The sequence below is a fragment of the Caretta caretta genome, chromosome 12 (genome assembly GCF_965140235.1).
Source record: "Caretta caretta isolate rCarCar2 chromosome 12, rCarCar1.hap1, whole genome shotgun sequence".
Classification (NCBI taxonomy): domain Eukaryota; kingdom Metazoa; phylum Chordata; order Testudines; family Cheloniidae; genus Caretta; species Caretta caretta.
Window position 1 is genome coordinate 6,726,949 of NC_134217.1, and position 15,515 is coordinate 6,742,463.

At 48.1% G+C, this 15,515-nt stretch overlaps 1 protein-coding gene across 3 annotated transcripts in view; it reads left to right on the forward strand.

The window, feature by feature from the left end:
- CSNK2A2 (casein kinase 2 alpha 2) overlaps nucleotides 1–15,515 on the forward strand; it is a 41,630-nt gene that overhangs the window by 18,099 nt on the left and 8,016 nt on the right. For all 3 annotated transcript variants that reach the window (XR_007359292.2, XM_048870798.2, XM_048870794.2), the window contains exons 5-11: nucleotides 4,369–4,428; nucleotides 6,557–6,640; nucleotides 8,471–8,581; nucleotides 8,799–8,900; nucleotides 9,340–9,440; nucleotides 10,913–11,061; nucleotides 11,354–11,447. Coding sequence is in view for 2 of the 3 variants with exons in the window: in XM_048870794.2 (XP_048726751.1) it covers nucleotides 4,369–4,428; nucleotides 6,557–6,640; nucleotides 8,471–8,581; nucleotides 8,799–8,900; nucleotides 9,340–9,440; nucleotides 10,913–11,061; nucleotides 11,354–11,430 (684 nt within the window). In the remaining variant the exon portion in view is untranslated. The remainder of the gene's footprint in view (nucleotides 1–4,368; nucleotides 4,429–6,556; nucleotides 6,641–8,470; nucleotides 8,582–8,798; nucleotides 8,901–9,339; nucleotides 9,441–10,912; nucleotides 11,062–11,353; nucleotides 11,448–15,515) is intronic.

Sequence of the window (15,515 nt, forward strand, 5' to 3'; positions counted from 1 at the left end):
TGATGGGCCACTGCCAAATATTTTACAGTATTACATTTTTATCTTTCTCTCGCTCTCATTTGTAATATGTCCGTATTGATCTTCTTTTCTGGCAAATGCTTTCCCTCGTGCTTTCAGTGAAATTACATTTTTGCTTAATGTTAATTGCTTGTTACTCTACTTGGTTAATGTCACTTTCTTTGGAGCAGAAGCATCGCTAGTGGTATCTGCATAACCCTGAGAGTAGTGCTGCTTGGACTCCCTCAGCTGCCTCGTGGTCTGTCTTTGCAAGAGAGGAGCCTAAAACATTGTAGGACCTACCTAAACTAAAGCTACTGGAGTTCCCAGATTTAGTGACTCAAACTTTAGAATCAAAGGAATTTAAATATTTTAAAACGATAATATTTGGATTCTGTGGTGATAGGTGGCCCTAGAAATACCTTAAGTAGATGAATACCTTACCTTTTAAATTGGTCAAATTATAATCTTAAACTGCTTAATTGTATACCTGTGGGCTTGATGAGCCAGAGTTTGAAAAATCATACTTAAAATTATTTTCTCACGTGAAACGGAATGTCTCTACTTAATGAGTGGCCAATATTTCTCTTAAATTCTGTTTATACTCATGGTTATCTTTGAGATCACAAGCTACCCACAAATGATTGCCTTTAAATTGTGACTTCAGACCAAATGAAAGTCAGGCAAATGGGTATTAGGTAGAGGCACAAAGTGCCCATTGTCTTTCTGCTTCCAGTTGGAAGTTAAAACAGCTGACGCACCTCTATGGTCCCAAACTCCTCCCTTCTCCCCCAACAACCTTCTAATGATGCATATTTGTGTACTACCAGAAATGTGTGGTACTTCATAGGTCTGCAAGATAATGGCTCTTGCCTCAAAGAGAAAGATGGAGTCTTTCGAGCAGCCCTGCACAGGTTGTGCTATCTTATTTTTAGTAGAGCCCACTTTGACACTCAGGAGTAGAGTTTATAGGCTGTTTAGAAGAGGTGTTTGAGAAGGAGAAATGGCAGAGGTGCACGGCAGATCAGGAAGGGAGATCTAGGCTGTATGGGGCAGAGTCGAAGAAAGTGAAGGAGCTCTATCCAGATAACTTTTGGAGCAATTGGGATTATATCTCTACCCAGGGTGAAGATGACCATAGAATATGAAGATGGGTTAGCTGGTCCCTCCTCTTTCTCGGTGTATGGGGTGATGCAGGCAGGCTGCTAGGACTCCTGTGTCCTGGGATTCCCTTTAGTTCTATTTTTCACCTCTTGAGTGACAGCTTCCCTGCACCTTCCCGCACGAGCTTATGAATATTGAGGATAAATATAGTTTCCCACTACATTTGCAACGCATAAATGGGATATAAAGGCATGAAATAAAACTGTTTCTTAGCTTAGCTATAAACACCAGCAGCCAACAGGCAAATGTTTTTTCAAGTGATCCCACTGGAATGCTTTACACCTCCAAGCAACACCCCTTAAATGCAGTACTATGTTGAAAAGTCCTAAAAAGTATAGCGCCTTATTCCAGAAATCCATGCCCCCTGCGTAGGCAGGCAGATTAGCTCGCTGTAGTGAGAAAAAGTGTTCACTGATTAACTCCTCTTAGCCCTGCAGGGACCAACTTGGCTCAGAGAGGGAGGGGGAGCTGGTTCCCTCTTGGGCATCAACAGAATTGTTCAAGGACAATCAATTCCATCTGTACAAACCCACTGAAAACCCTCGAGGGCTGTACAGGTGTCACTGAAGGCCTGATGGGCTTGTGGAGCCTTTGTTGCTGGTGCTGATGTGCGAGAAGGAAAGAGACCAGTTTGACTGGCAGAGCAGAGCCCACCTTCAGTTTGAAGGGCTGGCAGTTAACAGAGCAGATGTTAACAGAAAGCACCGAGATACAGAGCCTCACAGTGATGTTTGTGTCACTCTTCGGACTAAAACCACACTGAGAACAGAGCATGAGAAGGAAACTCTGGAGAGAGAACTTGGTGAGAAAGGGACCTGCCAGTGCTCTGTAAATAGTTTAAATAAAGAGAGCCTGGAACCCTGCTGGGAGGATGTTCATTTTATTTCTCTCTCCGTGGACCCAGATTTCCCAACCTATATTCTTATTGGTGCACCATGCTTTGGAGACCTTGGCTCTGGCTTTAAAAGGCCCTGTGCTTAGCAGGTTAAAAGGGTGGTAGAAACAATCAGTGGGCGTAAAATGGTACAAGGCAGCTTGAGAGAGGAAGGCTCAGGAAGAGAGTCTTAAAATACCCCATTCCACCCTTGTGCTAAGGAGTCCATTGAGCAGTAGCGTGAGCTCCTCCAGCAACTCCTCTGACTTTCTCTTGTTAAAACGTAGGGAACTGTTCTGTATTTCATGTTCCGTTTGCACAAGGAAGGGTGTTGAAAGAGGCTGTTGGGCAACAAACCTCAGCTGAAAAGGCAGCCTAGCTTCAGGGGAACGGTATGGGGAGAGGGCTGGGAGGGACAATAATTAGAATACCTTCATCAGGCTAAGAGGGGGAAAGAGTTTATCATCTCTTTCCTACTGTCTTCTCTCTCCTCTTGGGAGAAGGCAGCCCGAAGTGGGACTAAGGAGTGAGAGCACTTGGGTCTATCCCTTGATCTGACATAGACTCCCTGTGCTACTTTGGCGAGTTGCTTAGCCCCAAATGTCATTTAGGTACCTTGCTCCCATTGAAACCAATGGGAGTTAGTTACCTAGGTATTTTTGAGGATCTGGCCCTTAGTCTCTCATTTTCCATCTGTAAAATGGGAAGAATAATCTGTCCCAGCTTTCTGAAATCTGCAGATGAAGGGTGGTATGTTAATGAAGACAATTATGGTCTGTCTTTCGTGGAAAGATTAATTTCATAATCCCCCCCCCCAACTTTTCAAAATGGCTTGTTTGAAAACTAAATAAATTTTCAGATGAAAGAGCTGGGCTCCACTAGCAATAATGTGCTTCAGGGCATGCGGAAGGAGGCTGCTGGTGTGCTGGAGGAGAGCAGACGGTGAGCCCCAGTAGCCGAACAGACACCCTGCTGTGGCTTATTGCTGTATCTTACAGTCTCATCCTTGCTGACTTGTGCCTGCTCCACTGAGTTGCGCTTGAATGTTAGGATCACCCTAGCTCACGAAAACAGAATTTAGTCTGCACCCCAAGAGGCACTAACCAGGTCCTGCGCTGTACCTGTGTTGTACGTCGCTGGATGAGCAGGCAGCTTACTGGAGCAGGGATGGTGAAGGCTGGGCGGTTGAGGTGTGTTGCTGAGGGTGCCTTAGGCATGGGCGGTGACTTGTTTACCTCACTCTTCAGCATTTAACACCGCGCCAGCGTTGAGGAGAATTCAGGGTCTGCTCTCTTTCCTTTGAATGTGAACTTCAAATCACCATGCTGCGGTTTTCTTGAAACTACTAGGCAGTGCCTTGAGTCCGCAGCTGGCTTTGAAGTTAATGAAATCAAACAATTTGACTGGGCTTTGAGGAGATGCTTGTTTATTAAAAAGGAAAAAAGGTTAAGTCCTGGTGTTTTCTGTAAAACTCAATGTGCATGTCATGCTTCGCACAGCTGCTGTTTCCTAGCACCATGCTGGGCCTCTTGGGAAGGAGGGAAGAACTCACCCCATGGGGTAGGAGCAGTGGAACAGGGTTGGGCTGAGGAAGGTGCCGATGGTGGATATAGAGTGAAATGCTAAATCTGTGCTAGTCATGACCCAAGGGGTGGCTCACGCTGGGCATGACTGGGTGACAAAGACATTAGTGGTATTGCTGATGAGTTATGGTTTTAAGTGCACCCTGGGTCTTAAATGCTTCCCCTGCTGCTTTACAGTAGCCGTGATTACTAATCCCAATGGGAACATAGAGGAAAGAGTGAGACCGCAGTAGATCACTTACGCTGCCAGTAATGAACTCAGTACTGTGATCTCTTTCCCACCTTGTGATGGAGTCTCTGGACTACTTTTCCCTTCCATATTACTGTCTCTGTCCCTTTGCAGCAACTGCCACTCCAGCCTTCTCGATCAGTGTAGATCGTCTCGATACGCAGAGGAAATGTGAAAGCTAATATTCTCCTAAGCATCTATCTGCTTTCTGATGTTATAGGGGATCATCCAGTTTAGAGGAAGCAAAGGGGCAATGATGAGTCTGTAGGATGCCGACATTCCCCACTGCGGAATCTGTGCCCTCATTTCCATGTACATATCCGATTAACCAGAGTAACCCTACACTGACACCTGACATTCCTTTTGAGTTCAGACGCTGGCTCCCGGCATTAGAAAAGGATGCAGAGTGGCTTCAGTACTTGAAGTGGGGGTTAGGAACTAAAAGGTGCAGTTTTAGACTAAAACAATCAAGATCTGAATATTTATTTGCCCTTCTCTTTCTCTCCCACAATCTGTTTCAGCAACTGTACCAGATCCTGACAGACTTTGATATTCGGTTTTATATGTATGAGCTGCTCAAGGTGAGTGATGGTCGTGAAGAACGATCAAAGGCCATGGAGTCGGGCTGGGGGAATGAATGTCTCTGAGGCAATGGCAGAATTCCTGGAGCAGCCCACTGGCAAACTGACACTTCGGCTTGTTTCCTCTCTGGTAGTTAATGCAGAATTGTTGTCACATAACAGAGCCCATTTGGGAGGGTTGATGTGAGGAGAGCAAACTAACCAGCCCCCGTGGAGGAGAGAAGAATGAGGGAAGTTCAGAACTGAACTGGGGCTCTCTAGTTGTCTTTCATACTGTAGGTGGGCTAGGCATGGTTGGCATTATGCAAAGCCAGAGGGGTTGGATCACCAGCCCTGTGTTGTCTTGATACTGCAGAACCTGAGTGCATGCACAAGAGGGGCATTTTCCTGAGCTTTTACAGAACTTGATTTGGTAACCCCAATTGTCCAGAGTCACCAGGGCATTAGGGAGTTGGGTGGGAGGTAGGTGGCTTCAAATCTTCCTTCCCCTGAATGAGCCTGTGGTTCAGAAACAAGCTGGCTCGTTAAATGCTTTGAAATCTTTCAAAGCCCCTGAAGTTTTTTCTGTCGGTGGGGCTGAGGCTTTAGACCCTCATGGCTCTGCTGGCCTTCGACTTACCTCTTAGGGTAACTAAGGCCCTTTGAGTCCAGACCGAGAAACTTACAGTAAGGCACCTATTTGGCTGGTACTTCTTCCAAATGACAGAGAGGGAAGAAAAGGGATGAATGACATCCTCAAGGGAGCAGTGTGCGCCCTTATGCTCCTTTGAGTTTTATTAGACACCCCACCCTCCCCCCCTTCTCTCCTGAGGCTTGTGGGCCATCATGTGGCAGGTCTTTGAGATCTGCTGAACCGTCTCTATGGGATCTCAAGCTTCAGTCTGAAGGAGCTAGCAGAGCACGTCGGTTCTCAAAGCTGAACCGGAGAGTGTTCTGGGCACTCTCCTGTTGAATCTCCACCAAGGCAGCCGCTGTTGTCTGTATTGGTTCCCAGCAGGGCAACTGGATTATTAAAACTGCCATTTCCAGGCCGCCTGGGCTGGCTTTGGGTCTGGAAGTGTCGGAAAAGGCTGTCCAAGCCCTGGAGTGTCCACTCCGGGGGGCCAGTGACTCAAGATGACCACTTGGAATAGATCTCCTAGCCACCCCACGCTGTGGTTACCCATCCGTGTTCCCAGTCCTTTCAGGGAATAATTATGTGCCTGTCTGGGAGGGAAATCCCCTTCTGATTGAACTCAAGGCATACTATGAAGCTCCAGGCTGCTTCTATTTTTATAGAAATGAGGGAGAGGAACAAGGCAGGTTAGACAAACTGCATAAGGAATTCAGCTCCACAAATGCAACAAAGGCAGAGAATACATCGTCCTCTTCTAAAGCCTTCCATGTGAGGATCTCCAAGCACTTGACAAACCTTGATAGATTTAGCTCCACCATCCCTTTGAGGTAGAAAAGCTGTATGCTTCTCGCTCATTACACAGAGAACAGCTGCACAGGGACGCAGCTAGCCCAAGGTCCTCGAGCTGAGAGTAAACTCATGTCTGTGCACTCTCTGCTTGTGTTTCCTGCCTTGTGCTTTGAACTACATCATCATTCGTCCCATAGTGTTCAAGTCATTATGCGCCTTGCACAGGTGTGATCTTTGTTTAGAAATTATTGGTAGATCCAAGCAAATTCTGGAGTCTCAGAAGAAAAGCCATCCTCAAAGGCCCTAAAACATTGAGCAAATGGTAGAAATCACTGCATTCCTGGGGAGTTCCTCTCCTGCCAGCAGTGACAGCGGAAATGACGGACAGTCACTTGTGGTTGTGGGACATCTATCTCACTGGCTCTTGAGCTCTAAAGTACATGCTGGGAGCACAGATCCAGGAGTCGGAGCCTTGTATGACAAATGAACCAAGTGTAGAATGGCAGCTGCACAGTCCCCTTCTCTACCGGCAACATGTCTCTTCTGCCGCAACCAGGATGGTGAGCGAAACAAGGGTGGTGGTTCTTCATTGTCCTTCACGTGCTGTACTCTCCCCATTCGGGCACACCTACTTTACTGGCTGGAGAACCATGTGCTACATCATGGACTTTGGTCTGTGTTTACTGGTTTGTCTAACATGACTGTATATTGTCTGTCTGCCAGGCCCTGGATTACTGTCACAGCATGGGGATCATGCACAGGGATGTCAAACCCCACAACGTCATGATAGACCACCAACAGAAAAAGGTACTTCTGCAGTGGGGCACAGCGTTATTGAGGGTTCGGGGCAGCTTGAAACTTTGCCACCACAATGTCCTTACGCTAGGCTGCGGCTTTCTTGTTCCCAGCCCTGACCACTCTCTCTCCCCGAGCGAGATCACTTGTACAACACGTCTGCTGGGGATTGTCAGTCTGAGCTAGCACCCTTTACTTCTGCTGCCTTTTCTCTGAGCGCTACAGAAGCAAAGTGCTCTGACTTGGCCAGAATGTGTGGGGATTGCTTCTATTTACTCCAATTCCTCCGCTTATCTGGGGAGTGGTTTCCAACCCTTGCTAGAAGAGAAGGGTCACTGCTACCACCTGGAAAGCTTGGGACAGGGGGTAAGAGAAATAGAGGGCGGGGAACGGGGCACAAGTGGGAGGTCAGAGGGGCAGAAGTTCCTCTGTTGGACAGTGTGATTGTTATGAGTGTTCTGTTATGACATCCTATCTTGTCTGAAGAGGACGTGGATTTTATACACTGGGAACATAAGCTTCTCCTGTCGTTGGATCCAGTGAAGTTATAGTCTCAATACAGAGTTTTGCTTTCTTAGGGGATAGGTGATATTGGTGCGTGGGGGGGTTGTGGGATCTACCAGTTCTCTAGCTTTTGGGGTTTTTAAAATTATTTTTTAAACCTACTAAGTAGAAGACCCTTCCCCCAGTTAAATCCCCAAAAGCCAAGAGGCTCAGAGTAGGGGCTGTTGCCCCAGCCCTGGCTCATCTGTGTGTGTGGTATTATGCGAGACCACAGTATTTTCAGAGCCCTCGAGTAACTTCACTCCACTGGCTTGAGCGCTGGGTCCTCTTCTGAATTCTGTAGCTATTTTAGGTTTCAGATGACTTTTCTAAGTGTGTGTGGATGAAGTCAGTGGATAACCTCCTTTCACCTGTGCTCAGGCTTGATCTCCTAGGTGAAAGCCTGTGGTTTATCTGCACAGGCCCGCCATGTGCAATACCGTGGCCTCTTTTTCACGTGTCTCCTCTGTCATTTTTGACGCACACTGGTCAAACCATGGGATAAAATACCTTAGTGGGTACTTGCCCATTGTGTCAGAAACCTGATACCCAGCACTGGAGTGCCATCTTAACTTCATGGCTGCATGTGGCAGTGAACTGCTGATTTACCCCTTTCTCATTTGGGGTGGATGCTGCATATACCAAAGGGACAGTGGTATCTCGGGGTCTTTCCCTCCATCTGGCCAGTTCAAGTGGTGCCATAGAGTCCTCCCACCTGCACATTTCTCCTGAGCCGCTAAGCCACGGTAGCGGTCTCCCAGCTGATGCCAACAGCTCCGGGGTTGACAGTCTCCCAGGCAGTTATAACGCCATCTGCAGCTCTGTGCAAGTGTGGTGCAGTCTGCATTTCTCACCCGAAAGGGCTGCTCTAGCCAGTGACTCTCTCGTAGCTCTTCCCACTTGTTAGCATTGATGCTGCCTTCGCACCCAGCTGTGCTTTTGATTTTTGTTTAATGCGGCTGGTTCCTGCTTGTTCCCTAGCATCCAGTTAGCTGTCTTTTTATTTGACTGGTGGCGTTAGTAACCAATGAGTCACCCAGCAATAGATTATTTGATTAGGGTTGCCGGGCAGAGACTTCGCCGAGCCCTGGTAACTCCACAAAGCCCTGCAAATAATCGAGTGAGGTGGCAGCATGAGCAGAGACCAGGCGATACAGCATCATTGCACAAAGGGCTCCGGGCTTTCACCAAACAGTTGAAAAAAAGCTTTGGCAGACTTGGCTTCACCTGACTTGTTTGTACTTGGCAACGAACCCTGTTTGCTCCTACTCTGTGTGTTTCTCTCTATTGCGTGTTTAGTTGCGGCTCATAGACTGGGGTTTGGCAGAGTTCTACCATCCAGCTCAGGAATACAATGTCCGCGTGGCCTCGAGGTACTTCAAAGGACCGGAGCTCCTTGTGGACTACCAAGTAAGAGTCTGCATCCAAATGGCTACTTAGTGTGTTGCTTATGGTTGCACTCAGGCCACTTTTGGTTTGTCCATTTGCCCCCTGGGGGTTACCATGTTAGAGCAACTTTGTCATGAAGTTGGAAAGCCGAGAGCCTCCTTTGACTAGGGGTCTTTTGGGGCTTGGGTCTAAGGTGTGTGTGGCCTTCCTCCATTTGATTTTGTTCTCCTCCCCTCAGATGTACGACTATAGCTTAGACATGTGGAGTTTAGGCTGCATGCTGGCCAGCATGATCTTCCGAAAGGAGCCCTTCTTCCATGGCCAGGACAACTATGACCAGGTGAGGAGATGCTGTCTGACTCTGAAAGGGGGAATTCTTGTTTGCCTCTTTCCTTTGGTTGGGGCTGGGACCATCTGATTGGTAGGCATTGTTATGCATTTGATTGAACTGAGGTGTCAAGACTTGCACAGCAGAAAGCATGCGCCTTCTGGAAGGCCCAATGATATGTGGCACAAATTGTTGTGGTGCTGGAGAAACAAGTTAGTAAGGGGCTTTCCTTGGACCTCAGGATTTCCCCAACACTGAGCTTCTAATCTCTAGCTGCTCAGGTGCTAACAGACTAACTTCCCACTCTTGTTTGTGGTTACCAAATGCAAGAGGACCCATGGATGCAGCAGCCCTTCCATCCATCCATCCAGGACAGTGGTGTCGGGACAGTCTCTTAAGTCAATGACCTGCCATTCTCTTGTTGCTTCTGTAAATCTGTCTTTTGTTGCAGCTGGTTCGCATTGCTAAGGTTCTGGGCACAGATGAACTGTATGGGTATCTGAAGAAGTACCACATAGAACTGGATCCGCACTTCAATGATATCCTGGGACAGTAAGTAGGGGAGGCAAGAAGCAAAACGTGACTTTTGGTTTCTTTTCTTTAAACATACATCCCAAGAGTGACTCCAAAGCACAAGTGCTGCTTTAGGTCTCCTGGGCTGCGGTGTCATTTGTCTGCCTCTTATCTAGCTATTAATGAAACGTAGTTTTTTTTCTATCCTCCGGCTGTCTATGCACTGAATAAGCCACTAGATTTGCATAGTAGATTCGGTTCTCTGCCATTCCTCGTGATGCCAGTAAAAAGACTGAAATTGGTTGGGGGGAACCTACCACAGATGCTGGGAATTGTTCCCTACGAGTCAGTCGTAGAGTTTAAGGCCAGGAAGGACCATCAGATGATCTAGTCCGATCTCCTGCATACCACAGGCCACCCAGACCACGCAGCATCTGCATGCTAACTCCAACAACCAAAATTAGATCAAAGGATTACAGCCCACTGGAGACTAGTAGGGGGACCAAGGTGCACCAGTGCCTAGGCCCCTGCAATGGCAGGGAAATCCTGACAAGTGACCCCCAAACGCACGCTGCAGAGGAAGGCGAAAAATCCCCCAGGCCACTCTCAATCTGACCTGGGGGAAAAATTCCTTTCTGACCCCACATATGGCTATCTGTGCTTTCCTTAGATCCCAGAAATTGCTTTGTCTTCATGCTCTCAGCTTGCAAAATTGTGTCACAAATTTGCCAGCCCAGACCCAGGATCTACTTGCCCATCCTTTCCCATGACAATAATGAGAAACCCGGGTTGATATTTTCGAAGCAGGGTAAGGGATTTAATCACCCATCTCCCAGTTAAAATTAGTGGGAGACAGGTGGCTGAATCAACTGCATTGCTTTGCAAGTCTTGATGACTATCTCTTACTGGTCTGTCAAGGGAAATTACCAACCTCGTGTGGGATGGCGAGTAAAAATTTGCAAGGCTGGCTTCGAACTAGAGACCTTCTCACCACTCTGAGCGTGCTTTTAAAGCCCTTGTATGTATCTCATAGACTTTAAGCCCAGAAGGGGCCATCCTGATCATCTTGTCTGACCTCCTGCACGTTGCAGGCTACAGAACCTAGCTGTCACCCTAGTTGTTTGGAATTCATGCCTGTTCTTTATCGAATGGAACCCTTGACAGCAACAGGCCTCTGTAAAGCTGCTCATAAAGAGAGCACTTCTAAATTAGCCTTACTGTGCAGTTCTCTCCCTCTCACTGAGATACAGAACACTTCACTCGAGCCCAGCATTGCCAAAAGCCAAGGACACTGGGTTGTAAAGGAGAAGGCTTGAGTGGCACTGCCCATGTTGGGTGTCACTAGTGAAATGCCGGATGTAGAGGGCGTTGATAGGTAGCTCTAATTAGCTCCAACACTGCCCTCTAAATTCACATATGGGTGTGGTAGGTGAACCCTCCTAGGATCTGATGGTAGCTGCTGTGCCATTCAGAGATCGGTCTGTACTATGAAAGACATCCCTCTGCTACAGGCATTCGCGAAAACGCTGGGAGAACTTCATCCATAGCGAGAACAGACACCTGGTCAGTCCTGAAGTCCTGGACCTTCTGGACAAACTTCTGCGATATGACCATCAACAGAGACTGACTGCCAAAGAGGCCATGGAGCATCCATATTTCTGTGAGTCCCAGGGGGAGCAAGACCTGGGGTCGGAGTCACATGGCTGGGTTTGAAAAGGAAAGAAGGGTTTGTTGATCAGGTGGGAGGTGAGTCTTCCATTCACTACCTCCCTATGGATCTTGCTGTCATACTGACGGCTGGAATTCCAGGTTCTCCAAAGTCTAATGGAAGCTTGTGCTGCTTGGAGGGGGGCGTTCCTTGGAAGAACCTAAGCCTTCATGAAAGTGAAGCTTTGATATTGCTCATTGTAATACTGCGTCCCATCCCTGGCTGATCCTTGTCTCTCTTGCAGACCCAGTGGTGAAGGAGCAGTCCCAGCCCAGCTCAGAAAATGCTGTGCTCTCCAGTGGCCTGACAGCAGCGCGATGAAGGCTGGAAAACAACGGGTAACTCAAGATGTTTACAAATAAAAACAAAACCTTCAGTCACACAGTGAAGGGAATAACCAAGACCCCTCCCCCATTTATACTCAGCAGAAATCTAACCTCTGGGGGGCTAGCACCTCTGTTCCTCTCTGGTGGTTGTGGATAATGTAACTCAACCTGTGGTACCAAAGCCCTGGGCAAATGGTTTGCAAGATACCCAGGGCTCACGGTGACTGATTCTTGTTCACATTTCCATGGCGCCTGCTCTTCCTTCCCAATCTAGCCTTTTCCTACCACGCTGGTGGAGCAAACTTGCCATTCCGCCAGTGGACCACAGCATGCATCTATATAAATACGCCCTTTGGAACTGTGGACGCCTGGGGCCAAATTCAGACTGGGTAGAAGCAGATCCAGCTCTGAGGTCTGGGAGTCACACCTGCTCGCTCCAGGTCTGAGTTTGGCCCTTTCATTTCGGTTTCAGTTGCGGAGGAAGAGTGTCTCAGGATTGCTTTGGATCATTAAAACCAACTGCCACTTTCTAAGTTGCTCAGAGAGAGGTGAGCACCCCCGCAGGTGCATTCAGAAAATGTGTTAGGCCTGTTATGGAAAGTCCTGAATGTAGAGGCAGGAGGTTTTTTCTGTAGCAGGCAAAATACTTTCCCACAGACCTCAGGAAAGCTGATCCTGTAATAAGAGAGATACAGCCATGTAACCTGTTTCATGGCTCACGCCAGGTGAAGTACAATTCCAGAGTATGAATCTGGAGTGTTTCAGGCCAGCACCATTGAATGAAGAGCAGAATGGGGAAGCTGTGAGGAAATGCAGTAGGAGAGCTTGGGGATGCAGTAGTGGGAACAGCAACGGGGGAGGATCAGTAAGCAGTGGTGTGGTGGGAACAGGAAGGGAGTGGTGCTTTTGGGGTGACTAAAGCTACTGATCCAGAGCTTGGGTCCATGTAGTGTGTTAACAATCAGCCAGATGCTGAATTCTGGGGCTAAGATTCTGTTGGGGGGTGGGGTGGTTTTCTTGTGGCTTTTCATCCGATCCCTTGATAGCTTTATAGCCCCACAACTCACAGTTGCTTCTTTATTTGTTCTATGTGTAATTTCTCCAGCGGTTCTAGAAACCTCCTAAACCTAGAAACCGGAGATAGTGTTTTGCCACCAGCACCTAAACACAGAATTTCTTTCTCCGGCATTGTCAAATATTTAATTTTTTTTTTTATAATATAAGGTTGGAATGTTTCTATTTGAAACATCTGTTTACATTCCATATCCCAATAAAGTTATATTGGCATTGATAGCAGGTCAAATCCATTTGTATAATTCACTGAAACCAATAAATATCTATACGTATGAACTTCTGTTGTCTTCTAGTCTATGGGGATGTGCAGAAACTAAGAGCAGCTGAAGGCTTTGCATCCTGTAGTTAGGATTGAGTTCTAACTTCTGTTCCAATTTCCTTTTTATCAGAACTGGCTCTTTAACTTGCTCTCATGAGCTCCTTTTGGCCTGATACTTCTCATGCTTGCTCTCAGCTCAAAGGTGGAATTCTGTGAAAGTCTCTGCAAAATCACTTTAGCGGCTGTTGAGTTCAAAGGAAGTGTCCTATGCCCAGTGAATAAACTTTTGGGCTTGCAAGACTCTCGGGGTATGTCTACAGTGTTAAAGAAACACACCTGCGGCTGGCCCATGTCAGCTGACTCGGGTTGCGGGGCTCTGAAATTACAGTGTAGTTATTTAGGTTGGAGCCTGGGCTCTGGGACCCCCGATGAGGGAGGGTCTCAGAGCCCAGGTTCCAGCCAGAACATCTACACTGCAGTTTTATAGCCCCGAGACCGAATCGCACCAGCTGTGGTTTAACTGAACTGTGTTCATACCCTCACCGCTGAAACTTCAAACCGGGGTTGTTTTCTAGAGCTCTCCTTCAGGGAGAGAGTTCAGGTTGGAAAACCCAATGTGTCACACTCTTTGATGTGTCCTGAATTCTTAATCGGCATGTGTACGTATGTACACACACACACACACCCTGTTAACACACACACACACGTACACACACACTTCTCAGTGCAGGTGGGTGGATTGTTCGCTATTAAGAACTCACGCAGTAGGAAGTTGGAAAATTTCAAAAGTGAAGGTTCCTTGTTAATTATGAACCTCCAATAGACTGTTTATTTTAACCTATGCTAGTAGTTCTCAGCAGTGTTCACTCTGGGATGGTGTCTCCCCCACTGCCTCCCCACTTTCTGTCTCCCTCTTCTGTCTGTTTGGGACCCACCCCCCTTTTTAGACATATGGAGTCAGCAGAGCAGTTGCGATTTCCTGATGTGTTCACAACCCCAGGTCTGAGAATCCATGATTTATACCAGAAGCTTTCAAATTGTGGGGCACGTTGAGGTTTATCTGGGGAGCACGAGGAGCTGATGCGGCCGGGCTGAAGGACCAGGGGGCAGGAGTGGGCTCTGCCTGGCAGGGGAAGCGGATGGGGCTGTGTGTAGACATCTCAGCTGCCAGAAACAAGCTCCCTGCCGGTCTCGCTCCCGCATTACACAGCTGCAGCACTCACCTACTGGCAGTTACCCTCCTCTTCTGGGGAGGTTGATGGGGACTGTCTGAGCAGGGAGCTGAAGGCTGCACCCTGTGAGTACTGGCCCCCTGTCAGACAGAGCCCCCTGCTGACACTGGCCCTTCAGCGTGGCCTCAGGGTAGAGTCCCATCCACTTCCCCTGCTGGACAGAGCCTCTGCACGGGAAGCAGGTGTGGCTGCTCTTGAAGGCCTGGGGTCAGCAGGGGGCTCTGTCTGGCAGGGGGCCAGTACTAACTTTCTGCTTCCCTGCTGACCCCAGCCCTTAACGCTACCCTGTTCACTTCCCCTGCGCAGTTTGGGAGCGAGACGGGCAGGGAGCTGTGTCCCGGCAGCTAAGACTGCTGGACCATGCATGCAGCAAGTGGCTTCCTCAACAGCCACGTGGTGAGTGCCCCCTTGGGTACCAGGCATCCTCTCTCCCCTTGCTTAGAAAGAGTGGGGCACGCATGAGACAGGTATCTCTGAAAGGGGGTCTCAGCAAAAACAGGTTGGGAACCTCTGATCTATAACCGTAAAACAATAGATGGCAATGAGGTCATGTTAGTGTTGGGGTAGGACCTTAACACTGGGAATTTCCTGACTTTTCTGATTGGTTGGCTTCTTAGCCTCAGTGTTGCATAAACTCCAGTTTTTTGTATTTAGCATTAAATTCCACCCTGTTAAACCAATGCTAAGTGAATGTCGATGTGCACGTTTGGGAAACGCAGGGGTTTACATTTCTTGTAGCAGTGGGGACCATCTGCATTGCTCAACTCCTGGCTTTTACATTGGTAACTAATGGGGTGTGGATGTAGAATCTTCACCCGCAGTCCTTTTTTAATCTGCAGAGGGAAAAGGGGTGGAAGGCTCTGGGGGAGAGGACCAGGCTCATAGGACCCAACGTCAGACCTCCCATTGACAGGTGTGGAGACCTCCACGCATTCTTCCCTGACCCAGCCATACCAACATGCACTACACACCTTGTCCTCTGGCTGGCCCTTTTCTCTGAAGATCTCAGCAATGCTTTCCAAACCCAAAGTAAGTTAGGAAGAGATATCGTGTTTCCCATCTTAAAGAGGGGGAGCCGTGGGGTATAGAACGGTTAAGTGACTTGCCCCAGTCAGCCTGCAAATTCAGCCCAGTCCCACCACCTCAAAGCTGGCGTTGAGACCAAATGTGAGAAGCTTCAGCCCAAAAGGAAATGAGAGAGCTGATTGAAATGGTTATTATGGAAATACCCTTGCGACCTACCATTCCTTGCTGCTGTACTGTACAGTGAGTATTACGTGTGTGCGCACAGCTCCAGCTTGATCCCTGTCTCTCTGTGAGCCTGTCAGTGTTTTAGGTGCCCAGAGCCGGGAATGCCACTTCCCCCGTTTCGTAAATATTTCACATCTCCTTCTCCTTATGATGATGAAAACCGCTTTGTCTTCAGAAAGAAAGGGCAAGGGAGATCCCTGACCACACCCCTTCTTGTTTGCTCATGAATCTGTCACAGGTATGGCAGTGAGGTGGGTGAGCTCA